The 25614-nt window shown below is 46.9% G+C and overlaps 1 protein-coding gene and 1 non-coding gene across 9 annotated transcripts; one reads left to right on the top strand and one right to left on the bottom strand.

Annotated features, from left to right (window-relative positions):
- Positions 1-76: 76 nt before the first annotated feature.
- LOC124069607 (ATP-dependent 6-phosphofructokinase, platelet type-like) lies at positions 77-23069 on the bottom strand. 8 transcript variants are annotated; one of them, XM_046408885.1, is made up of 23 exons: positions 22825-23069; positions 18423-18496; positions 17024-17101; positions 16089-16278; positions 15842-16007; positions 15586-15630; positions 15347-15455; positions 14227-14322; positions 13462-13557; positions 12869-12961; positions 12542-12667; positions 11901-11965; positions 11596-11665; positions 9470-9616; positions 8343-8413; positions 8129-8216; positions 6917-7069; positions 3591-3755; positions 2587-2648; positions 1760-1871; positions 1394-1493; positions 1176-1281; positions 77-1023 (listed from the first exon to the last, which is right to left on the bottom strand). In XM_046408885.1, the coding sequence occupies exons 1-23, from the start codon at positions 22931-22933 to the stop codon at positions 867-869; spliced, it is 2478 nt and encodes an 825-aa protein (XP_046264841.1). In that variant the 5' UTR covers positions 22934-23069; the 3' UTR covers positions 77-866. The 8 variants fall into 8 exon arrangements, with proteins under 8 accessions (XP_046264841.1, XP_046264840.1, XP_046264845.1 ...); XM_046408884.1 differs by lacking the exon at positions 6917-7069 and adding an exon at positions 5225-5377 and having other exon boundaries at positions 22825-23067; XM_046408889.1 differs by lacking the exon at positions 6917-7069.
- On the top strand, positions 17323-17414 carry trnar-ucu. Its single transcript is given in 2 exon segments — positions 17323-17359; positions 17379-17414. It is a non-coding gene; the product is annotated as a tRNA-Arg (tRNA).
- Positions 23070-25614: the final 2545 nt, after the last annotated feature.

Here is a 25614-nt window from a genome sequence, read left to right as displayed (position 1 = left end):
GGACCTTAAGTTGCTCTTAAGGTCCGGATGAGCTGTGACCCTCAGTGATAAATCTCATTGACAAACAGTTTCACGGCTTTCCACACAATAAATACTTTATTACTCTGCGACACGACATCACACAAAGTTAATGTTGCATACAAGTTGCAGACGTCCTCAGCTTCAGTGCCAAACTACAGCAAACAGCAGGAAACTGCTCACAAATACCACAAAGAGATGCCACATACAAAGCCCAGGGTGGATTCAGGACGGCCAAGGCAACACCACGACACACACACACACACACACACACACGCTCTGTAGCTACAGTCAGGACGGTAGACAGCGTGTGATCCCCCTGACGTGTCTTCTCTCTTTAAGAGCAGCTTTAGGGGATTACATTAATTATGGGGCTCAAAGTGCTGTAGGAAATAATAAAAATGACAGAAGCTCTAAACGCGTGGCCCACCTCAGCCTCGCTGTGTTTATGGAACACTGATGCATAGCAGGATTGAAAATAATTTAAACACGCTTTCAGGACTAAAACTTAGATACTTATGCAGCACATAGTGAGGAGTGCTGTGATGCTTATATATTAATTTCTACAGAAGTCTATGGTAACTTTTAACTGGGGATCCAGAAAATGTGTCAGCTCTGCTAGCTTGTTCAAACCACGTCCCCTCAAATTTAATTGGTCGTTTTCTCAAATACAGAAGATCCCCTTTTACGTCGCCACACATTTTAACCGTTTAAAAACAACCTAAACCTGCCTTTTAAAAGTCTACCTTAATTTAAGTGCAGCCAATCAGTGTTGGGTAAGTCGTGGCGCGAGCAGCTGTCGCCGTTGTGTGAATCTGCTGGGAGTGAAGCGCTCCTCCGGCGGCAGCTCAGATGGTCGCCGACGTGTTGGTCTCCTTGGGCTGCACGCGGGTCACGTGTTCCAGCTGGCCCGAGTCCGACACGTCGTAGCTCGTCTTGTACTTGGCCAGGATTTTCATCAGTGGGCGGAGCTTCAGCCACCACTGCTCCTTAGGGATCCTGTGCCTGAGGAGACAAAACTTAAAATCAGGATCGATACCAAACAATCGCGTGTCCGCACTCCTCACCGGACCTTTTCAGGTTCGTCTCACCCGTTCGGTGAATATAAGTCGAGAAGCTGTGCTGCCACAGACGTTACAAGTGAAAACGTTCCTTACACAAAGTCGGTCTCGTCCCGGAGCTGAGCGACGGGCTGAAACACCAGAGCTCTGCGGCGCATCCCCAGCAGACAGGCCGTGTCCTCCGAGTTGGCGAACACCCGTCCTGCGACGAGGACAAAGCGTCAGCACACTTACTGCGCTCAGCCAGGATTAAATTCAGAGAAAGCAAAGAAGCAAAAGCGGTAATTTCCCGGTCGCATGCGGTTCTGTCCTACCTCCTTTGTAAGAGTCCTTGAGCGTCCGTGTGATCCACTGCATGGCTTTGGCAGCGACTTTGGTGCCAAAGTTTCTGTCAAACGGTGACGGAGCTCCTCCCTGTGCACACAAAAGAAAACGGCTGATTTAAACAAAACACAGCTGGTGAGTGTAATCGCAACATTAAAATGATGTCCAGTGCAAAGGACTGTGTGTCTCAGAGTCCTCGGGACAGAAGAGTCACGAGTTTGCACAACAGAATCCTTTAGCTTAATAACAGACTCAGGACTCGACTGAAACGTCACCCAGCACTAACGTTCAGTGTTTAATGGACCGTGTGTGTGTGAGTGAGTGAGTGTGTGTGTGTGTGTGTGTGTGTGTCCAACCTGCTGCATGTGGCCGAGGATGTTCTTCCTGCAGTCAAACACTCCTTGTCCCTCCTCGTTGTACAGCTGGTAGATGAAGTCAGTGGTGAAGTTCTCGTTGCAGTTCTCATTCCTGAACAGCACACACATTACAGAAGGGCAACAGGTCAGTTAAAGGGTCAGTTCGCTGAAATGAGAGCGAGAAGCCACTCGCACGTGACCAGCTGCAGACTCTTTGCATGTGCGACTGAGCTAGAAGAATATTCATAATGAAACTACTGCCGTTTTGAAAGTGGAAGCAGAAATCTGACACAAATCTAAAAACCAGGGCAAATAAAACCACAACTGCCATGATGCTAAGTGTCCTCATGTCCCCGTGCCGCAGTGCCCTGGAGCCAGGGCACTTGTCTTGCAATAATGACATTATGCAGGTGTAAACCTCAGCACACAAAGTCACCCCCACGCTGTCCACAATACTACGTCTGTCCTACTTCCGCGGACCCCCTGTCCTGCGGGGAGCAGTCTAAACCCTGTGATGGTGCAGTGCACTAAAATAGCCACGACAGATGACGTGAAGTGAAAGTCTGTGAGGTCGATCAGCTGTCACAGATGCTTTAAGTCTGGCTGGTTTTTGCGGAGTCTGAAAACTAATAATTACAATAAAGCAAACAAAATGTAAAGGATTCATCTGCTTTCACTGCTCTCTCCACCAGTCTCACACACACACACACATTACGCAAACCCCCACAGGCTGAGCAGAGTGTGTCGTGAGCCGATGCCGTGGAAACAGCAGCGTAGCCTATAAAGCACAAAGAGAACAGACTGACAGGTTGAGTGTCGAGGCTCACCTGAGCACCAAGCCTCTCTGGATGCTGGTCTTCATCTTCTCCGTCAGATGCTCCACGTTGGCCTGAAAGCACAGAGCGAAGCCTCGCATCAAAGCTGAGCGACCTGAAACCTGCACAGGCAGCCGCAAGCCACACGCCTCCGTCTCATCGCTCCCCGCACATGGAGAAGCACTGGGGGGGGGGGGCATTCGCGCCACCAGGGGGCGCCAGATTTACTGCTCCTAACAGCATCAGAGCAGCCACACATTTTCTCTTTCCTCTTTTCTAATAATCTCGGGCTGTATTTAAGATGTAACATGTAGCTTTTCCACACTGAAATGCTAAAAAAATGACACAACCTTTGTTACATATTTCTTCATGGTGTGCACTTAAATTATTCCAAATGTCCAGAGAAATCTAAACTTTTTAGTCGGACTGAGGAAGGACGAGGACGAACGTGACTAAACGTAAAGTGATCAAAACTTTACAACATCAGATTTTCATCAGCAGTGGTGGTCGTTTAACAGTAAAGACAACATTTCCCATGATGCCACGCTGCTCTCTGCACTCTTAACAAAACACAATCATTATTTTACTACCAACCAAATGAAATTAAAAATTCATCTCGTGTTGCCACTTAATGATGTATTGATGGTTTATTATTTGTCCAAAGTGGGTCACGGAGGCCAATAAAATAAGAATAATAATAATAAAAAAAACAACTAATAAAAGCCATCAAAATAACATTAACCTCTAAAAAACTTTCACCAGACTCAAAATGATCACAAGCTGAAGTAAAATCAGGAAGCTCGTGTGCACTTGACAGTCAGCTGGAAGGTGAGCTTACACACACGTTAATCTGCCACGGTGACCGACCTGCTGTGTCCTGTCGGGATGAGTGACGCGGCTCACGGCTTATTAATGAGCTGTCATGATGTGGGTCACCTGCAGGGGGCGGCGCTGAGCTGCTCCAGCAGGGCCGCAGATGCTGAAACAAAAAGGTGCGTGACGGGATTTGTCCTCACCTGCAGGTCGCGGATGTCAAACGGCTCCTCGTAGATGTAGACGGTGTCGGCGCCCGCAGCCAGACCGCCCACGGTGGCCAGGTAGCCGCAGTAGCCCCCCATGGTCTCAATGATGAAGACCCGCCGCTTGGTGCCACTGGCCGACTGCTTGATTCGATCGCACGTCTGAGTCCCACACACACACACACACACACACACACACACAAAGTTATCACCGCTTCTTCTCACCACGTGCAACAGCTAAGCACGAGCGCTAAAGCAGAGCTGGAAATGATCTGCAAGTGAAAACGCGAACATTTGCTGGCTTCAGTCTCTCAAATGTGGGGATTTTCTGTTGAACATTTTGGCCTCAAACTGTACGCGGCTGCATGAGGTGGGAAAGCTGCCGTTAACGGAGGATGAAGCCCGCGGACTGAACCCTGTGATCGGCTGCAGCTCTGCTTCGGTCAGCACAGGACGAGTCAGGTGAGACTCTGGTGACGCACAGGTTAACTCTGACGCGCAAACGGTTCTGTTTGTGACGACGTAAACTATCCATCGTTTACTTTGTTTTCCAGCAAAATAAGTTTAAATGCAAGCAGTCGTCCCTTTAACCTGCACTGACGCTCGTTAACTTGAAGCTCAGTATATTCGGGCTTTTATTTGTTTAATACTGGGCTTGTGTTTCCGGTTTCGACGACAAAAGTTTAACTTGCTAACATCCAGCCCACACTTAAGTCGTTGCGGGTCATGAAAAACTTGAGGGGTTAATACTTCCTCTGTAAAGCCTGTCAGGCCGCACGCCGGGCTGCACTCTCCCAACAGCCAATATTTTCACAACAAAAGCATCCTTGTAGCTCGAAGCTTTAACAACAAGGAGGCGATTTGAACTCGAGTTAACCTGTGCGCTCAGCTGCAGGTGGGTGAGGTCTGCCACGTCACAACAGCATCCAGACTTCACCCTTCCTACAGTGACTTATGGGGACATTCAGAGTGCATTATGACACATTCATAAGGCTTCATGACTACACCCACGAACACACTTTGTGATGCACTCCTCACAACTCAAACAGCATCACGGACTTTACCAGCAGGAGGAGGAGGAGGAGGTTTTCACAGGAAGTCATCAGTCACAGCGTGGTCTTCTGTGTACTCACAGGCCGACTGGCGTTTGACTTCTGTCTGCTCATACGTCGACCTGCCTTACTGTTTGTTTGTAGCTGCCAAAGGTCTCGTGACCCCTCAGAATTCAAACTTAAAGGAGAGAACTGTATGACTGAAAACTAAAAGTATTTTAAATACAAGCGCTGCCACATCAGGTCAACATGAGGACGCACTTTGGTTTGGATATTCAGGGACAATCTGCTGACAATTCCTCAAATTGTGTTTGTTTTCCTCGCTTATCTGCGACTTCCTTTTCATTCACTCACTCTGTGTCTCATTCACTTCCCTGACGTTTTTCTCACAAAGAGCACTTTGTGACGACAGCAGTCACACCAGGTGACTTCGGCCTTCTGACTGTGCGTCTGCATTCACATCAGTGGTTACCTGACTCAGTAGCTGACTTTGTCACATCATTTGTTGTCATGATTGAGCAGGTGACAGTGTGGAATACCTCCAGCTGTTACGGTGTTTGCTCTGGCCGGGGCCCTTACCTCCACGATGGCGTTGAGGGACGTGTCAGCGCCGATACTGAGGTCGGTGCCGGGCACATTGTTACTAATGGTGGCAGGCAGCATGCACATCGGGATGCAAAGCTCTTCGAAGTCGGCCCGGGCCTCGTACAGCTGCAGCAGGGACTCAAAGGCCTGATGGTGGTGGCCGTAATATGACGTTAGACCACCAGGGGGCACAGTGCATACCTGACACCCTGTCAGTGTTTCTACAGGCTGCTTCATGGCGCTCAGTGGCTCTCCTGGCTTGCATCCTTTGTTGCCGTGGCAACTGACATGTGCTAATAGTTTACAGGATGTAATATGTATTCATTTTCTTATAAAGTTCACTATTTGTGCAGTCAATGAGCAAGAAATCAAAGCATTTTTCCATAACGCGCAGGAACAGACTTTGCTGTCCCACAGAAAGCAAAATGTTCAAAGACTGAACATTTTTTTAATATTAACATTATCATCTTGGAGCTGTTTGACAAACATCTGCAGAACCTTCTTTATACTCAACAAGATTTGAAAAGTTAAGTTTGAGTGCGAGTTCAGCCTTTAGCCGTCAGCAACTGAAGGATACAAGTGCAGGAAAAATCATGAGCCCATGAAGACGCAGCTCTGTAACATGAGAGTGTGAGAGTGTGTGTGTGTGTGTGCTGCTGGTTGGCTCTCTCCAGGTGACGGGGGCTTTGGCTTCCTATTGGTTGAGAGGAGATGGCGTGGCGGGAGGAGGGGTAACCCTGGCTGACATGTAACGGTGTTGACGCGAGACAGAGATTGCGGTGGGACTCCTGAGGCCCTCAGCCAAGTTTCCTTTTATGTGCAAGAAGCAAAGGGCTTTGTCCCCCCCCCTTTTCATTTTAAATCAGGCATGCAGGAGGCCTGTCCTGGTTCAAAACGGGACTAAAATGTGGACTCGCCCACACATCATGCACACTTACAGTCGAAGCCTCCCTGTTGTGTTGAACCAGATGGCCGTCCAGTCCATCTGCTGTTTCCCAAACAAACACAGAACACGGCAGGGCCACGCGCCAAAAACATGCCACAACACGTCACTGCATGCCCGAACACTCACCTGGGACCCCCGCCGACCAGCTCGCCTCCAACGGCATCCGGCAGAAAGAGTTTTCTGCTGTGTCGGATGCTGCTCATCGCTTTCTACAGTTTGATGAAACTGTGACTGCAACTTTCACCTCAATAAACTTAATAACTAACTAAACTCAGCTGTAACTGAAGAATATTTTTAAAAATGTCTTGAGGCCAGTATGCCGGACTGTCTCGTGTTGTGTGCCACTTGTCTCCAACATTACGATGTGCTTTTGTTTATGTGAAAGCAGAAGGTGAATCGTGTACATTGTGGTTGGATGTTCCTGCCTGCAGGTTTGCTTGTTGAGCGCGAGGCTGCTGGTGTTTACACAGAAAATACTGAAGCCCACTGACACTTTGCAGCACTCGTCCTCAAACTTCTTCTCTTCTCTCCTGCATCCCTTTGACCTGAAATACTTATTCTGTCAGCATCATGTGGTCCTCAGTTTCTCAACTTAAATAAAGTCGTGTTTCTGATTGTTAACGCGAGGCTGCGAGCTGTCGGTCAGAGAGGCCCCAGGCTCTGACTGGCTGGGCGGTGTGTGTTTGTTAGGTTTGGCTACAAACACACACACACACTCTACCTGAGCCAGCTGCACTTACATCAGTAATGGCATTCAGAGCGGTGTCTGAGCCAATGCTGAGGTCTGAGCCAGGTATATTGTTGGACACGGTGGCGGGCACCATAACCATGGGCACACAGAACTCGTCGTATTTGTCCCGCGCAGAAGAAAGTTCCAGTAATCCCACGTAGGCCTGCAGCAGTGAGAGCCAGCGTCTCATTGGTTGTTGTCAACGAGGCACAGACAAGGGGAATGAGGTGTGGGAGAGACGTGAAGACGCCCAATGACAGGGCAGAGTGGACACGAGGACAAGATCATGGTGGGAGGAGCCTGAAAGTCGCTCTCAGTCCAACTTCCACGCTGCATGCTATTAGTACACGTTATCTGCTATAATGTACATCATTTATAAAGCAAGCTATTTTTGCAGTCAGTATACAAGAAATCAATAGGGCTAAAGCTGCAGTAATTAAGTTTTGGCCCATAAATGACAAATCATAAATGTAGGGGGACATGAACTTGGGGGGTGGGAGGTGGAGCTCATGGGTAATGCAGCAGGTGGATCGGAGACAGCAATGGTGGGTGGGACAGACAAAGGGCTGGGAGGAGGGCACTGACGACGCCAAGGGGAGAGAGCCAGACCAATCACGACTGACAGCGAGACACACACAGGAAGTTGAAGAGAGAGACAGAGAGGGAGACAGTATTCACGTTCAGGCCGAGCTGCCAAAGTCAAACACGCCTCACGCAAGACGTCTACTGCACTTTTCTGATGAGTGTTAAATCCGTATTTTGGTTAAGGTCACTTTTCCGACTCTAATGGAGACGTCACGTTTTTGTCGAGGTTTGGCTTTGCAGCTTGGCCATGAGGTGATCACCACATGTGGACAGAGGAGGAGAGAGCCCACAACATTTAAATGTGTCTCAACTGACGTCTAACTATAAGACATGTTTTTCAAATAGAAGAGTCATTCAGGACAACAGTGAAATGAAGTCAACCAGGTTAAACAACACAATACAAACACTAGGAGGAGAGAGCACTTCCTGTCAGGTACAGCAAGGCTGAGCGGCGAAAATAATTCAAATTCATCAGATTACTCAGAGATTCAGCTTTTACATGCTTATTAGTAGCTTTTCTTGAAATATAACAGTCAGAATGATATACATGTCTACACTTAAACTGTCACAAAAGGGTCAAATAAGGAAAACATGTTCTACAGGGTAAAATATTGTGAAAAAAACATCAGGTACATACCTCAAATCCTCCGATGACCAGCAGAGCGTTGATGTTATGGATCCTAAGCTGCTCGGCAATCTCCTCCAGGTGTTTACCTGGAAGAGTTCTAGCATGCGGAAAGCAGTCATATTAAACCACTAAAGCTAATGCAAAGAAACCAGACGTGCGTACAGGAATTCAGTCGCCGTAAACGTCCACAGTGCTGACGTTTTCCATTTTCACGTCAACCTACCGCTTTGTTCCGAGCAGGGATCCTCCTTGGCCGGTCCAGCCACCCACATCTCCCCATTTGATCTCCTTGATCTGATTTGAAACAGAAAAGACATTTTCATCATTTTTGACTGAAATTACTTCACTTGGGAGGAGAATGAGACTCTGATAACGGAGCGTTTACAAAGTGACACCGGCGGCGACCTCAGCCTTTAAGGGTCACTGGAACTGGTAGGATCTTGTTAAAGTCACACCGCATGATGTTCTCTCAGCTGGTTATCGTACAGTGGAAGCCCTACACGGTGTCAGATCCACAGAGCTCAGCGTCAACAGATCTCTCTGGATCTGCTCCCTGGCAGAGGAGGCGGTCCGTTGAAAACGTGATAAGTGCTCTGGATTATCCAGACAAACGGGGACTCTGACTGTGGAACAAAACGATGCAGCTGGACTTTTCTAATCAAGTTTTTTCAATGCGTTAAGCACCACAAACAAACTGCCACTCAAATCCTTTGTTACTGCGTGCTGCTGTGCTGGCGTGGCCACGTTTAACCGGCAGCTCTCCTTCGTAATCAGTGAATCAGTGTCCTACTTAGCTCGGGGTTTTAGCCCGGGATCACGGCTTCACTTTTCAATCAAGTCTGATCCTTCCATGTGACAACTCGCCTCGGGACTTCATCGCTTTCAGCAAGTCACCGCTCCTCTCTGCACGGCGGACAAAGGGTGTGTGTGAACGTGTGTGTGTGTGTGTGTGTGTGTGTGTGTGTTGTACAGCTTCTGGGGGAGTGGAGTAATTGGCTTACAGTAAGTAGTTTCAGCTGTTTATCTGAACACTCTTAATTGTTATCAGTGTGGCGAGTGCAGCAGGGAGGGAGGAGAGCGACTGCACCGCCACTTCCTGCTCCCTGCTATTGGTCAGTCAAGTCACTATGACCTCCAAGGAATGTTGCTCACCCTTATTGTTCACTCTTCACTGCAGGCACTAGTAGCTTTATGCTGTGCACTGTGCACCGTGAGCAGAATTTGGACTTTCTGGATCAGCTGATGTAATTAAAGACATTCACGACACAGAGTGGAGCAGAAGGAGACCCGGCTCTTATGTGAGGCGACATGTCGCGCTCTGTACGTACGATGCATCCCGTTCACTCTTACCTGGCCTCTGTACAAGCCCTCGAAGCCGTCGTTGACAGCAAACATTTTGTGGCCTTCAGCGATTCCCACTCTGATAGCAGAACGCACGGCGGCGTTCATCCCTGCCGCCGGGGCGCCGACATTCAACACCGCCACGTTAAAGGAGCTCTGCGGGAGAAAGAGAGCAGCCGTCACACACACACACACACACACAGAGCACACACATTAAGCACTGGCCCTTGTAAACAGTATGGCCTTATGCTGAAACACCCTCAAGCTTTGTCACATCTTTCAGAACATCTTCACAGCTCACAGTCAGTGTGCAACCACAGCATGTACGATGCTTGTTGTGCAGAAGATGGTATATCAGCAGCCTTTTATTTTGTTTTTTACTTACAACCACCACTGAATAATATTACACATGGAGACTAACTGCTGTCCGTGTCTGCCAGGACAGCTCGTCTGCACTGCCTGATAATACCATCCACGTCTCAGTGAGTGCTGAGGAGCAGAGCAGCAGGCAAAAGGTCGCCTCGCATGCAGGAAGCCACATGCTGCTAAAAGACGCCGTGAAGCAGCGGCTGCCGTTTCATCAGCGAGCGACGGTCAAATGCAAACTTTCACTCGCTATGCAAAGTTTTAAAGACCCTCCGTGCCACCTGTTGCTGAGTGTAAAATATTTTAGGGCACAATCCAAAGCTGCTGCACTTTCAACTCTTAAAAGCAGCCAGTGTTTCAGCTGAAGCCTGTGAAGTTGTGTGTACCAACAGCTGCACACGAGCCTCATACACTCAGCGTCAAAGGCCTCATCGGTGGCTGCTGTGTAAAAGTGGAGTCAAAGGTGAACTGGGAGGCCATTCAGTGTTTTCCTCCCACAAGCCTTTAGCGGGATAACTGAGGATTAGACAACATGAAAACGATATGGAAGAGCTCAAAATGAACAGGCGCCAAACGCTCAGCTACACAGCAGTATCTAATTTATAACCCCAGGTTCAGCGAGAAGGTTTGTGTCAGTATGTTTGAGTTCCATAAGCTAATTTACTTTTCTGAATCAGAGCTGAAGAACTCAGCTGCTTGCATTGGACAACAATATGGACGCTTCTCTTCACAGCTACAAAACACGACCAGAGTCTATAGAAGGCGTCAGGAGTCATGAAAGGAAAGCGTCTCCAAAATCAGCTAAAACTCATCCAATTCTTTGACTGATGTGGACACATTAACGTCACTGGGTTGTGCAGTTTTTCCACAACATTATCATTAGTTTCTGCTGCACCTTCATAACAGCTTTACAGCTGAATCCACTATGAGTTATTTAAAGCTCTCCAAATGCAGTCCCAGCTTAAATTTTAGCGTACACTGACCGCTCTTAACAGAGATAGCACGGAGCCTGTCCAGTTTGAGTTGTAAGCAAAGACGCTCGTGGCCTTTAAATCAACCTGTGAGGTTGACTGCTTCAGGTTCACTTGAAGCAGATCACAGCCGACGCTGCGATTGTCCTTGACAGCTGGTGAGACGCCGTCATGAGGTACTACAGCAACCCTTTGCAAGTCTAAACTTCTACTTCTAAGCAGAGCCATGAAGAAATAAGCAAAGACAGACAGGGTGACAGATGATGAGCGCTGACGCTGTCATTCTGGCCCGAGTTACAAACAGTGAAGCGGCCTCAGAAGTTTAGAACCAAAAATCCGCTCATTTTTATGTGCACTTTATTTATACATAGATGCTCTAAATCATGCTCTGTATTATATCTTTATTTCAGCAAAGTGAATGAGAAGGACCAACAGACAGGTGTGAACCAATCACTGAGAAGCTCGCCTGCTCTGTGAACTAAGCCTGCAGAAGCTTCAGAAGCTGACCTAGAGCCTGTCCAGCTGCAGCCTCACTACTCATCACATACATTGATCTGCTCTTCATCGCCTGCCTCCTCCTCCTCTCTCCCCTCAGGACAGACACAGAAAAAACAGACACCGTTAATGTCACAGCACCCACAAGGGACCCGACCAGGAAGTACCTTACGCTACCGTACAAACCGCAGAGCCACTGGCGGAGAGACACCTTAGAAGGATTAAAACTGTGTTAATCTTATTGATTTGATGTAATCTCTGTTGGTTTGTTTGTTATTATCATTTAGCTGTCAGGGTACTTACATTTGGAAGTTCAGAATCTGCTTTCCGATAGGACAGGAGCCTGTAGGTGGTCAGGTTGTTTTCAAAGCTCCTGCACACAACAGATGCAGCATGAAAAACTTTCGAGTCAATCAGAACTCAGTGCAAACACAGTGAAACCAGTGCCACATCTGGAATCTGTGAAGAAACTGGCGTTCAGAACGAACTGGCGGGAAAAGAAAAATCACGTCTTGCACTTTTTGTGTTGACATGATTCTGTGCTGCTTTCTCTTATCAACACGTGTCAGGTTTATGATCAAGTCAGAGTAGCAGAAGTTAACAATTACCTGCCACGCAGTCTCACTGCATCTTCAAACTTCTTCTCGTCCATGGCCTTCTGCACCTCTTGGGTCTGACGACAAAACAACAGAACTTCCTCATCATCGATAGCAGGCTGACGTGACTTTCGTCTTTCTTGCTGTGCTTCTCTTTGTGTTTGAGTGTGTTTCATGCTGTCCTGTCTGTCTTGCAGGTAAACGGTGGGTGGGGGCAAAATGATCTCAGGCAGAGCTGCACCTCACCTCCACCTCACTCCTCTTCAGCCAAATGAAGGCGACTAGTTTCCTAGATGTCTGAATTCTTCATATGTTTGTAAGCTCTGCTGCACTTATCGACTACTTGATCCATCGTCGAATTGACTTAATTGTGTGAGCTTGAATTGACTTTTATTTAACTGCTTTACGCCGACTGACTTGTGAGGTTCATTAAAGTCAGTGTTGGACAGTGTTGGACTCCTGTTGCTGTCGGTGTCTCAGCTTGTTTTGGACACATGTCAGAGTCACAACAACACATTCACATTTGGGGCTTTAGTGCTACTGCTGCTTACTTCAGGTGCCACCACCCACCAAAGGAAGAGCAATCTGCTTTTCTGTACACACGTGCTCTCTGCAACGTGCACACACACACACCAACACACACACTCTCTTACCATCTGGACACACTCCATAAGCGGCAGTCGAACAGCCTGGTTTCCGACCAGAGACACAACGCAGGCCGGCGTGCTGGCAGAGGCCTCCAGCAGCGCCAGCACCGCCTCCACGCCCATACGACTGGCCTGCGAAAAGGTCACACGTCATGTCAGGGTCAGCGCTGGGCAGCAGGACGCCTGCTGCATCAGTAAATGACCACGTTATGGTTTGTTGGAGGCTTGATGCGTCGGACGAGGACAATATCATTTTGATTTGCCCAAAATTAGAAGGAACTTCACATTCAAATATTTATAAGTTTAAGACGTATTAAAGATAATGTGACTCACTAGGATCCTGTCGAAGGCAGAGGGGGTCCCGCCTCTCTGCACGTGACCCAAGATGGTGACCCTGGTGTCAAAACCCAGGCAGCGCACCACCAGCTGGATATGGAGGGAGAGTGAAGTGAAATGATGGTGAGAATGAATATGGGAAATTAGTACAATAATGTTCTGTAAAATCTACTATACTCACTCTCACTTACACAAAAACACAACTGAACTATTCAATGTAGCAATAACACAACATTCGCTCCCTGTAACATATCATAGCATCCGGAAATGAAACAATCTTAAGAAAATGCAGAAATATGAGAGACCATGCAAGTGTCAAACATCACAAAAACACAAAAAACAGAGGGAAAACTCATGCAAAACATCTCCTGTCGTGTCAGCACCTGCCAAATGACGTGCGTGCAGATGTAGAACTAAGGGTGCAGCAGGAGGTGTGCGGGGAAAGAAACTTGACGAAAGCATGCAAAAAGTGTGAAAAGTCAACATGATGACGACACAGAAAGGACTGAACGAAAGCGAGAAAGGATCCATGCTCCTGAAGGAAGAGTCTGTGGCTCTGGGACTTGACCAGGCTTCTCCGCCATACTTACATCCTTGATATAATCAGGAGTTATTTGCTTGTTGTGGCAATCTATGGCCCCCTCAGCTACAATAATAATGTTCAGCCTTTTCTTATCGGCACGGTTCTGGAGGGATACAGAAGCAGAATCGTTTGAAAACAGGACAGGAAACGTTTTGCACTGACAGAAGCTGGATCCAGTGACGATCAGCTGATGAACCTGGCGTTCTGACACCAAGCTGGTTGTCCTTCTGCAGGCACTTGTTACTCTGTGGAAGAAGTTTCATGTTCATAGCCACCTGGACCAGTCGGTGCAGCATCGGTGCGGTGCGGCGCATGCTAGCATCGCAGACAGACTGCAGGCTAAATTAACCAGAACATCCAAAGGACCTCCAGCACATATTTCTAATAGCATTTTAGACCAAAGTATTAGTTTTCATTTTAAACATTTTTTAACTGTCAAGTTTAGTGGCGTCCAGTGATGTTTCTCACCAAAAGCCAGCAGCTGGTGAAGTGTGTCCAGCTGAGCTAAGAAGTCCTCCAAATGTTAGTGAACATTTACCAACCCAACTAGATGCTACACATTTTTAGTTTTAATCATCACTGGTCTCAGATCAGTGTCTCCTGTCTGAGAGATGACTTCCTGTCTGACAGCTGAACGCTGGCAAAAGTTTCTGAACCAGCTCAGTCACGACAAGAAGAAACTCTCACCGACGTCTGTTTTTCAGACAAGCTGAGCCGTTGATCCAGCTTCCGGTTTCCCCTCTGCATGGGTCTCAAACTGCGCTCTACTCACATCCTTCACAAACTGTGACGTAATTGGTTGTCCTTGTCTGTCGATGGCTCCTTCAGCAACTATGATAATGTTCAACCTGGAACCTCGAGATCGGCTCTGGACGATAACAAGCACACTCAACATGATGATGCACAAGATGTATCCTTAGCAGATAAATGTACCAGTGTTCCCCCGACAAATGTTTTTGTGACGCATCCCACCCGGGACGCAGACCGGAAGTTGCGGGAGGCAAACTGCAAACAGCTTCATTGGCCTTTTGGGTAACGTTTAGGCTACAAGCCAGTCAGCCTACCATCACGTTTAATAAAAGTGACTGATGATTGAAACATTTGGCGTTGATATTAGCGGTCATTTTATTAGCCGAAAACATCAGCATCACGTAGGCTATTGCTAGGCTAATTCTGACATGGAGATGCTTGGACTGTTCGACTCTTAAAGAGGGATACATTGGCAAACACGCACTTTGATGGCCAATTTCCGCAGGTTAAAGTTGCTTCTCTAACACGGGAGAGCCTGCCTAAAACAGGGATTGAAAACCGGTGGGCCAAAGTCAACTAAATCTCGTACATAATTAAATTATCAGCAGGCTAAATGTAGCAGCAATGCAAGTTCACCTACCGAAGTGTGACGACTTGATTAATCAACTGCCCTCACAACTTGTGACGTTTCTGCAAGGATAATTTTTACAGAAGGGCTTCTCCAGAAGCGCAGTGTCTTAAAAACTGCCTCGGCTTTGTCTTTTGTCCATTAGTCCTGTCCATTAGTCCCCTCATGACGCAAGACGCCGTGCGAACAAGCTACCTGTCAACGATATGCGTGGCGCTTGACTGGGAGGCCAGCGTGTGACACGGCAGCCGGGGCTTTGTAGCCACGTGACGTTTGTGTACTCGATATCTCCATAAATCAATATAAACATTCATATATATGATGCATGTGTTTCAAGAAGCCCAGGAAGATCGGCTGCAGTGACAACAGCTGCAGTCTTTGTAGATAATGATGTTTTCCAATGTTCTAAATGTGGACTATTCAGTGCTGGCTAAACATCTGCAGTCTGCGTTACATTAATGTGCAGATATAAAAAGTGTGTGTGTGTGTGTGTGTGTGTGTGTGTGTGTGTTACCTCAGACAGTTTCTGACACATGTTGTCCTCCCAGCCATCTTCAGGAGGCATTTCTGGGATAAACACCCAGTCTGCTCCGCATGCCAGGGCACTGACCAGGGCCAGGTATCTGCACACACACACACACACACACACACACACACACACACATTTCATCTACACTGCCCGGACAGACTATTGGCCAACACACTCATGCGTGCCTCACTTGCACAAAGCCGTGATGCATTCAAAGTGCCTACCCGCAGTGCCGGCCCATGACCTCCAGCACAAATGTCCTCTGGTGGCTGGAAATAAACAGAGAAAAGCATGAGGAAAGTCAGAAACAAGGAAAAGCTCTCATCAGTGGATCCCAGTGGACTGACGGACTCACTGAACCCTGCATCCTGGACTTGATTTAAGAAGGACAAGCGGAGGCTGCAGGTGCACCTGTGAACTGAATACTGACTGACTAGCTAACCTGCTGGAGGGGATTCGGCGGCCTCGGGATTTGCTCACCTCTGAGCGGTGGTCATGATGGCGTCCACCACCTCGATGATCCTGTGCAGCGCCGAGTCGGTGCCGATGGTCATGTCGGTGCCGCAGAAGTCGTTGTCGATGGAGCCGACCATGCCGACGATGTGGAGCGCCGAGTTACTGCGAGCCGCGTCCTCGCTGATCAGTCCTGAGGAAGCACGAGAGGGCGGCAGGTGAGATCCCCTTCACGCCTGTAAGGTCGGAGCGGTTCGGGGCAGCGAGCGCTCACCTTGCTGGAGGAGCTCGTCCAGCAGGCCGCTCCACTCCTCTCTGAACAGGTTGGCCCCCGTCAGGCTGCCGTCTCCACCGATCACGCACAGGTTGGTGATGCCACGCTGCACCAGGTTGTGTGCGGCCCTCAGGCGGCCCTCGTGGGTACGGAACTCCTTACAGCGGGCGCTGCCGATGACTGTGCCACCCTGAGGCAAACACACATGACCATCTGAAATCCCAGTATTCTGCGTTTGAGCTGCTCCTCTGCTGGCTCTGTTTGTACGTCAGGGGTCCTGCAGCCTTTTAAGAGTAAAATTCAAGCACTTTCAAGGTAACTGAACCAAAAATGAACGGACTCTCAAAGCCTTAATTTCACCTTTTCACCAGGACATCAGGATCGTTTCAAACATTTAAAGATTTTTGGTGAACGTGAGTGATTGTGTAGCTGAAAATGTGTTGAAAATCAAACATTTTTCAGGGAGTTTATTCAATTTCAAGCATATTTACAACCCTGAAAACTTAACTTTTCAAACTAAGCATCTAACGAACCTTCAAGACTTTGTGCAGAGCCTTTATTCTGCTGTTGCCTTAAAGTGAAAAAATAATTCAAATCATGATCACACTCTGAGATTATCTATTCTTTGTAATATTCTGGTCAGTCTCTTTATGGCCACATGGCTTCTTACTTCTCACTGTTGCACTGAATGTAATTCAGTTTAGACAGTGAAGGTCTGACTGTGACAGACACTGAAAACTGAAAAGGTCTGATTCGGTTACAGACTCATTTGGTCCAAAGCTAAAGGCCGCTGAGTCCTCCTGATGATCATCACAGCAGATGTTCTACAGCACACGGTCGAGTCCTTTAATGACGGCTGAACTGAAGGGTTTTACACAGCAGAGGAGGAAACAGTTTTATTTCAACCTGAAGCCACTTTGGGAAGCTCTGCTCACCACTTGCAACATGCTGGAGACGCTTTCCCACGTCGCCTCTTTGATGTTGTCTCCACCGTCCACCATCCCCTGGTAGCCCTGCGAGGACAAACGAACGTTAAAAAAGGTCCAGTGGAAGCTTCATTGACATAAATTCAATTCAGGAAAGAGTTTTTTCTACAATATCAGCCTGCGTGACCTCACGCACATCCAGCTTCAACAGAACGAAGCTCCTGCAGCTGCTGGCACAAACCTGATGTTTAATGTCAGCTGGGAAATTGAAATGAAAATTGAAATGAAATGAGCTCTTTGTGTCCGCTGGCTCTGTGGCGCAATGGACAGCGCGTTGGACTTCTAGTCAAGCACTTGAGATGTGATTCAAAGGTTGTGGGTTCGAGTCCCACCAGAGTCGGTTTTGTGCAGGAGGGCTTACATGATTAATCAATCACTTGTCAATGTGGACATGTGCTGCTGACCAACATGGAGACCGTCTCATTTCCAAATGCTCGTAATCAAACCAGGACGAGAAAGTAAAGAAAACACTTTGGTGTGGCTACTTGAGCTTTTTTTTTTTAGCTAAAAACCACCAACCAAAACAAAAGCACGGCGGCACTCTGCTGTCTTTACTCACAGCCCAGTGGTTATCCGACTGATGGAGATGACAGTGCAGACAGTGAAGGATGAAGCCTGCCCCCGGTAATCCACTTATATCCACACTGAGACCAGGCTGCCTCTCTGTGTCCCGTCACTGCCTTTAGCCACGTCAAGCACATTCAAATACACCCTCAGACACTCGATATCGAGCAAGCGTCAGGAAACTGAGCACAGCTTTGCTTTTCTGATGTTAAAGCACTGTGATCTTTAGACAAGGCAGTTTTCCTCCATTCACTGCATATAAGAAGGAGGTGTGAGTTGACTTTGACTTCAGACATTCCCGTTCCTTCTCTACCCCGAGGTTATAAATAGAAATGGATCCTATAGGGAGTTTAAATAGTTGAGCAGAAAGTATTTTCCTCTGGGGACGGTGGAGAAATCAAGCCAGCAGAAAACATGACAGGAAGGCCGAAGAGAAAGGAAATCAGCGAACAAACTCACAGGTTGCATAAGCTTCTTTAAATTCACCTCAGGAGAAAAACCTCTGCCTGACTGCCTCAGGTGTGCTGGCTCAGTGGCACAGAGGACATGTCTGTTTAGGCTGTGATTCAAAGGCTGTGGGTTCAAGCCCTGCCGGAGAGGCTTATAAACAGGCTGTTGATATGATTAATGAAGCTGTATATTTTACATGCAGGAAGGCAGGAAAGTGAGATGTCACTGGAAACGCACGAGGAGACAGGTGTGAGCTGCCGGACTTAAAGGCGTGCACATGAGCCACCAGATGAGATCAGCTTTGGACTCTGAGTCGTCATGAGTCATGCCTCACCTCGTGGATGAAGTAGACCTTTGCTCCCACGTAGATGCCCATCCTGACGACGGCCCGGACTGCCGCATTCATACCTGGAAGAAGCCAGAGGAGGTTTAGTGGCGTACAGACAGGTGGACGTGATTCAGAGCACGTCTCAGACTCCACTAATGGTTGCATCAGTGACCTCAGCATAAGACCATTCTCACCAGCACACAAATAACTGTTTGTTTACATCCAGCTATTCAGTGAACCTCAAACTGATTTTCAATACGTTCTTAAAAGGACAAGTATCTGCTAGACATTACGAAAGAAGCTGCTTCTGATCATTAAGAAATTACATTTTTCTTTACCGAGAAAAGATTAGCAGATAATAAAGTAAAGGCTGACAGACAGAGAAGCAGGGAGCGTCAGAAGCCGGACAGAGCAGCGGACGGCAGGAGACGCATGGAGGTCAAAGAGAGCGAGACAGACAGCGAGAAGGGGGACAAAAGTGTCCCGGAGGATCTTGTGCCAAAACACAGAAGCACTTAGTGAAATTAGAAACAGAACAGACTGTAAGTCTTAGGCCTGAAAATCGATTGTTTTTCAGAAGCAGACGGCTGACACCCGCACGGTGCTGACGTGTTCATCTAAAAAAGTATTCGATGTTCAGCTGGCCGAGAGATGTTGGACCAATCAGGAGCGGCGCTCAGCTGTCAGTCGTGATGTTTCAGCCGGTTTAGCACCATGTCTTTTATCCAGTCACGCGTTTGACAAAGTGGGGAGTCTCGGCCCGTCCTCGAGCCTTTTCAGGAAACCCCATTCAGACCCGATCGTGACCAGTGATCCCGTTCACCTGTGGAAGGCTCCAAACGGCGTCACACCTGTCCCAGTCTGTTGTTGTCCCTGTCTCAACTGGTCTGAAACAAGCTGCTGCCGTCACATTCAGACTGAGCACATATTTACAAAAGCCAGTGCTGATGAGGATGAGCATTAAACACATTGTCTTTGTATTGTCAGGTTTAGCAAACGGTCACATTCTGCTTTGCTGTGCTACATGAAGCTGACTGATGCTGTCTGCGAGCAGCAGGCACCAGCTGGCCCTCACAGCCATCAGGCCTTCAAACCGGCCGTCCCAATCACAGGTCCTGGTCTGCACAAAGCGCAGATGGAGCCAGAGCGGCCCGGACCACAGCTCTGACAAACACTCCTTATTCAACTCTGTCGGGTCGGCGCTGCAGCATATTAAAGCATGGGTCACTCTGCAACATGAAACACTCTACAACGTGTCTGAACCATGACAGAGGATAAAGTGTTTGTTTACGCCAGGCTCTCACCTTCAGCAGACCTCAGCATTCGGCGTGAACAGCTGGAATCTCAACACAGAGTAAGAAGTCATCGTGGACGAATGGCATTTTACCATTTTCAATCCTATGGATCTGTTTTGCATTTATATACCGTATTTTTTTACTAATGTGTTGTCACTGGTTACATCTCTGTGAGGTGGGGAGGAGGGGAAACACAGGAGGATGGTGAGCTCGTGTTGCTAAGAGACCAGGACGGTGCTGATTGGTCGAAGGGCATCCGTGTGATCACGTGAAAAGGCTTTGAGTTGGACAACATGCTTACTGAGTTTAACAAACAAACAAGACAACAAATGAGTGGAGCGACTTAAATAAAAACAAAAGAGGGTCGTTAACGTTCCTGTAAAAGTACTCAGTAAATCAGAAATCAGTTCCACGAGACTCAAAGTTGTTTCTGTTAAACTGCCCTGCATTTTAAAACCAGGAGGTGTAGTTCAGCAGACGGTTTCATCTTCTCTGTGGCTTTTAGGAATGACAAACTTTAAACAAACGCAAATGAGTGTCATTAAAGAATCCCCACACTGATATGTACATGGGACTAGTTTATATAGGGCTTTATGTATGTTGTCCTATGTCAGGTTCAAGGGGCTTCTTAAGCTTCTTAAATGTTTGCTGCTTTTATTTACAGTCAGTGAAGAGTCTTTGGGCTTTGAACGTCACTTCTGTCACGTCATTTTTCACATTTTTGACATTTTATAAACGAAGATTAATGGACTGATAATATAGAATAAAAAAGAAAAAGTAATAACTGTTAGCTGCAGCCCTAAAACTCCCTGCTGAAGAAAACGTGACTGACTCCAAACGCAGCAGCAGCCAGTTGTTGTTGTTGTTGTTGTTGTTTTTGTTTTGAATGAGAGACATTCAGCAGAGGCGTGTTTGTGCATCGTTTTCAGCTTCAGTCAAATCTCAGATGCGTCCAGGAAAAGAAAACACGCTGATAACAACCAGCTAACAGCTGAGACTGAGAATCAGCACATCTCAACACGTCGGCCCGCCGGCACGCGCTGTTACGTAAGGGCCAACAATAGCTGCGCTTTACCTGTGGCGCTGGGGGGGCACGCGGCACAGCAGATAAACCATACAAGGACAATATACTGCTGGACAAGTGTCCCGGATTAAAATACTGGAGCTGTTCATGTTTTAAGAACATTAAAGTGACACAAAATGGTGTCCCGACACGTAATAAATGTCTTTAGAGGGGTCATGTGGATGCCAGTTATACACTGATGACTCGGTTTTAAACCTAAAGTGTTTTGGCTTAAACTCATTCATTTCCGCTGCTTGCTATTCGCCGCCGCATCACGCATCACTGCATACCCGCCGCTCCTCACGTACGCTGAGCACAACCCTTCGTGACCGGATACGTGACGCAGCTCGCAAACACACCGGAAGCCCGAAGACGCCGCCTTCAAAATCAAAGCCAAGCACCCGATACTTGAACATGTTACTTTTATTCTGAAAAGCTGCATGGGAAGTGGAGTCACTTAGCGGGGCTACCTTGACAAACTGGTCCTCTCACGACTCATCCTCCGTGATGCAAGACACGTGTTTGAACGCATCCACGCGCCTTTCCCTGGAAGTTAATGTAATCACGGCCATTCAGCGTAACCTTTTTATTATCTGTCCAAACAATCAAGATGATACACGTGAACTCTGTGAAGGCGACTTTTAGTTCAGGCCAAACGTAATTCTTCAATGTTCTTAAAACAAACCCAAACACTGAATCATGAGGGCAAATATCAGTACGACTATACGATGGATTTAAATTTAAGTTACGCAGATTTACAGCAAGCTGCCTGAGCACCGACCGCTTCTCACAGGGACACTAAAGAAGCATTATAGTTATGATTCATGTGATGATGGAGTCACACGGCCTGGCAGCACCGCGGATGACTGCGGGTGACACAGTCCATCCATCCATCCATTTTCTATACCATTTTCTATACCGCTTATCCGTCAGGGTCGCGGGGGAGCTGGAGCCTATCCCAGCTGACTACGGGCGAGAGGCGGGGTTCACCCTGGACTGGTCGCCAGTCAATCGCAGGGCCAACACACAAAGACAGACAACCACACACTCTCACACTCACACCTGTTGTGCATGTTTTGGTATTGTGGGAGGAAGCCGGAGAACCCGGAGAAAACCCACGCAGGCACAGGGAGAACATGCAAACTCCACATAGAAGGGCCCAGACCGGGATTCGAACCTGGAACCCTCTTGCTATGAGGCGACAGTGCTAACCACCGCCCACACAGTCCATATGAAGGCAATGGCGCCGGATGCGTAAGGCCGGAGACCCCCCATGGAGAGGGAGCTGCCTCCTGAGGTGATCACTTGTTGATATCAGTGCTGCTTTTCCAACCATCCCGAAGTCCCTGTTCCCGCCCGGAACTCGTTTGTCGCAGGGCTGTCAGTCTGTCGGTGTGGCTTCACGTGCCAGCAAACGGCAGCCAATGAAGCATCCGCGCAAAAATGTGTGACACAAGTGCGAACCTGAGTGTCAAGCTGTTGCGTAACCGCCATTCAGATTCATCTGACACCTTCTCAATGATGAGCTGAGCGTCAGCACCGTGAGAACAGAAAAGAAGAAGGAACAGTAAATCCGACTTTTCCTCGTTTTCCTTCAGAGACGCGGGCCTTTTTCACCGCACTTTGACTGGTCGGCTCGAGAGGAGCGTGTAACTGTACCGTAACGAGTCAATACAGGAGCCAGGCATCCATTATCGGACAAGCCTTCTGCTAAAGCGCTTATTTCATTTCCCCGGTTAAATGTGGATTATTACTGTTGGCAAACACGGAGGAAATCTTACACTGGGAGGATGTGTGTTTCTAACACTTCAATTAGCTGACCCGGCTTAACGCTCCTGATTTATCGTAGGTGCCGCCGTGAGAAGACAAACACAAACAGCCAACTGACGTTTTCTAAAACAACAGCAAGCTGCGCGTGTGCACAGCTGAGTCAGTTTTCCTGCTGTTTACTGGCGGCACTTTGGGGTCACGTTGATTAAAACTGTTGGATCGGCGGAGCCTGCGGATGTCCGCGCCGTCCGATAATGGAACTCAAAGGACGCTACGTTACCTTGGGCATCTCCTCCGCTCGTCAGCACCGCGATGGATTTCCCAGTGCCGGACAGATTCTCGAAAAATTTCCGAGTGTCTTGCCGCTTTGGTGCTACCGCGCCAGCCATGTCCGTCCCGGGTGCCTCTCACCACACAACTAATTAAAATAAAGCGTAAAACTCAGCCGGTCTCCGGCGGAGAGTAAAATACTGTCAGCCTCTGAGACGGCAGGGATACTGTAGTAAGACTGCAGTGGTTACCGCCCTCAAGATTCACGTACACGCCCCCCTCGGCAAAGATCGTACATTGGTTAAGATGACTCACTCCATGCCTTGCGAGGACGTGAGCCCCTATAAGCGTAAAGCGTACGGTGAATCCAGAAATTACAAAGAAAGTGTACGTTAATAAAATAAATAGTAAATAAAATAAATAAAAAATAAAATGTGTTTCAAGATTATAGAACACAAAGTTCAAACGTTCAAAACAGGCACAGTAACTCAACTCGAACCACAAAGAGTTTATGCTGTATGCTACACTGTTTTAAGTTTTTAAAGGAGACGTAACACAGTCTTTTTGTTATTACAAATGAAAAGTTCAGTGCAGAAGACGTGCTTCTCTGCTACGTAATGCTTGCTAATGTTCACAAACTGAAGCTAGGTAGGCTAACAAGGCGTAGCCATAGCTGCACTGTGAGATGTGGATGCAGGAACCAAAATGGCAGCGACTCAGCCCAATAGGAATCGCTACATACACCAAAGAGTTTCCAGCTTCCAACTGAATCAGTTAGCTAACTTCAACTTTACTGGTGTTGTGAAATTGAATAAACACATGATTACACCATAGTCTTAGACACAGCACTTATTTTCAGGATAAATTCAACATATTCATGTTAAAGAAAAATACTGTATTCAAGTAGGTTTCATCACAATATTCGAGAAGATTATTCAAAGGAACTTATAGAGAAAACAATCATTTTTGTAAAGACAAAAAAACAACAGTGGACGCAACAAATTTACGAATAATATTTCTTTTCTTTCTTTTTGTCTGTGTGTGTTGTTCTGGGTATAAGCAGCTGATTTACCGCCAGTTTTAACCTATTATGTTTAAACAACAGTGAATATCTAATGTTAGGTTGTGTTTTGTCGTTTTTTTCTTTCAGTTCCCAATTTATCTGCAAAGTGAGAGGTCTGACATTTTCTATCTTTCTTCAGCCCTCACGAGTCTGGCTGGTCTATCAAATGAGCCTTGTGTTTTCCCGACTGACAGCAAAATCCACCAATGAACGTCCAGATCACGTACTGTGGAAATATTTTCCAACCAATAGCATCCGAGATAATATTTTCATACAGGAAATAATACACTTCCAGTTACAATTCAATTCAAGTTTTGCAGAAATACATAGACTACAAAAAGTGAATGTTGTAACAGCACGAAGAGTTGACATAATGCAACACAAAGAGATTAGATTATCGGATGAATTATGTAATGACAGCCACAAAGAACTGAATACAGATACAAAAATCTCAGATACTCTAAAACATTTCTATGGGGTGTTGCAGCATCTCTGTAGATTTTTAATGTTTTTCCTATATTCCAGTTAGCATATTCTTACCCAGTATGAACAAATATGACCTGCCTGTTTTAGCCTTAAATCACGCATTAGACAGAATTCACGACCTTTCATGAAGTTCGTGACCTTGAGAAATCATGCTGCAAGCTTTATCTCAACGACTGTATCTTTCCAAGCAGAGTATGGCAACTCACGCGTGTCGCCAGCAAATAGTTATGTTTCATAATAATGTTTTTTGACAAAAAGGTTTGAAGATTTGAGAGAAAGCTGGAACAGTTCAGATTAGATAGGAAAGGCCACGCAGAGGACATCAGGCTTCGTCCCCCGTTCAGGTTCTTTTCTGCAGAGAAGAGTCTTGGCAAAGGCAGCACAGTGTGTACATTTGTGTAACTCAAATGTGTGTACTTATAAGTACTCCTGGTGAAAGACATTTGGCTTTTTGGCTGCTGCTCACTTCTCCAAATGCAAGCTTAACTTCTGAAATAAGGAACTATTGACCACATCATGAATCTGGGTGCGCCATTACAAACAGCTACATGGACATGGACAAGACGTGTGATTCACATTAGTGTGTGAGAATGCATAACGGGAAAGTATGTTCTATATAGCCTATAAAATAATACAAGTTTTTCCATGATAGAACTCAGTGCCAAATCTGTGCTTGCTTGCCTGGTAAATTTCCAAATCTCTCAAACTTCAAGTCCAGTTTGTAAAAGAGACTTTCTGTCAAGAAATACGTGGTCTCCGCAACAAGCCGAGATGACCCTGATGACAGTGAGAAAAGGTGAGAAAGTTGCAGGTCAAGCTTATGGGAAGAGTAATCAGTACTGAGGCCAGGATGCGCTGCTGACAAGCTGACAGCAAAGCACCATTATCAACTGTATATCTAACATGTATATATAACATCCAACGTGACTAGAATGTTTAATAACCCTACATTATTTTTATTATAATTTTTGCAAATTAAATAGTAGGATTACTAATGTGACATTACATTGATTGACCATTCAGGAGGGAAATAATAGGGAAAAATTCATTAAACAAATGCTGGGATATGAACATGCCGTATGTTCATCTCAAATGCCTGGGAAATGTCGCCCTCTGCTGATGTAAAGGAAGCACTGCATGCTCACTGACAACAGTGATGGAAAATCATTACTCTCTGAATGGATAATGGTCCTTGGGTATTTAGATTGAGAGGCGATTTACTTCCTAGTGGATGAAATAAAAAGACAGAGG

The sequence above is a fragment of the Scatophagus argus genome, chromosome 13 (genome assembly GCF_020382885.2).
Source record: "Scatophagus argus isolate fScaArg1 chromosome 13, fScaArg1.pri, whole genome shotgun sequence".
NCBI classification, from domain to species: domain Eukaryota; kingdom Metazoa; phylum Chordata; class Actinopteri; family Scatophagidae; genus Scatophagus; species Scatophagus argus.
Note: the sequence above shows the minus strand (reverse complement) of the source record. Positions and strands in the feature narration are given on the sequence as shown.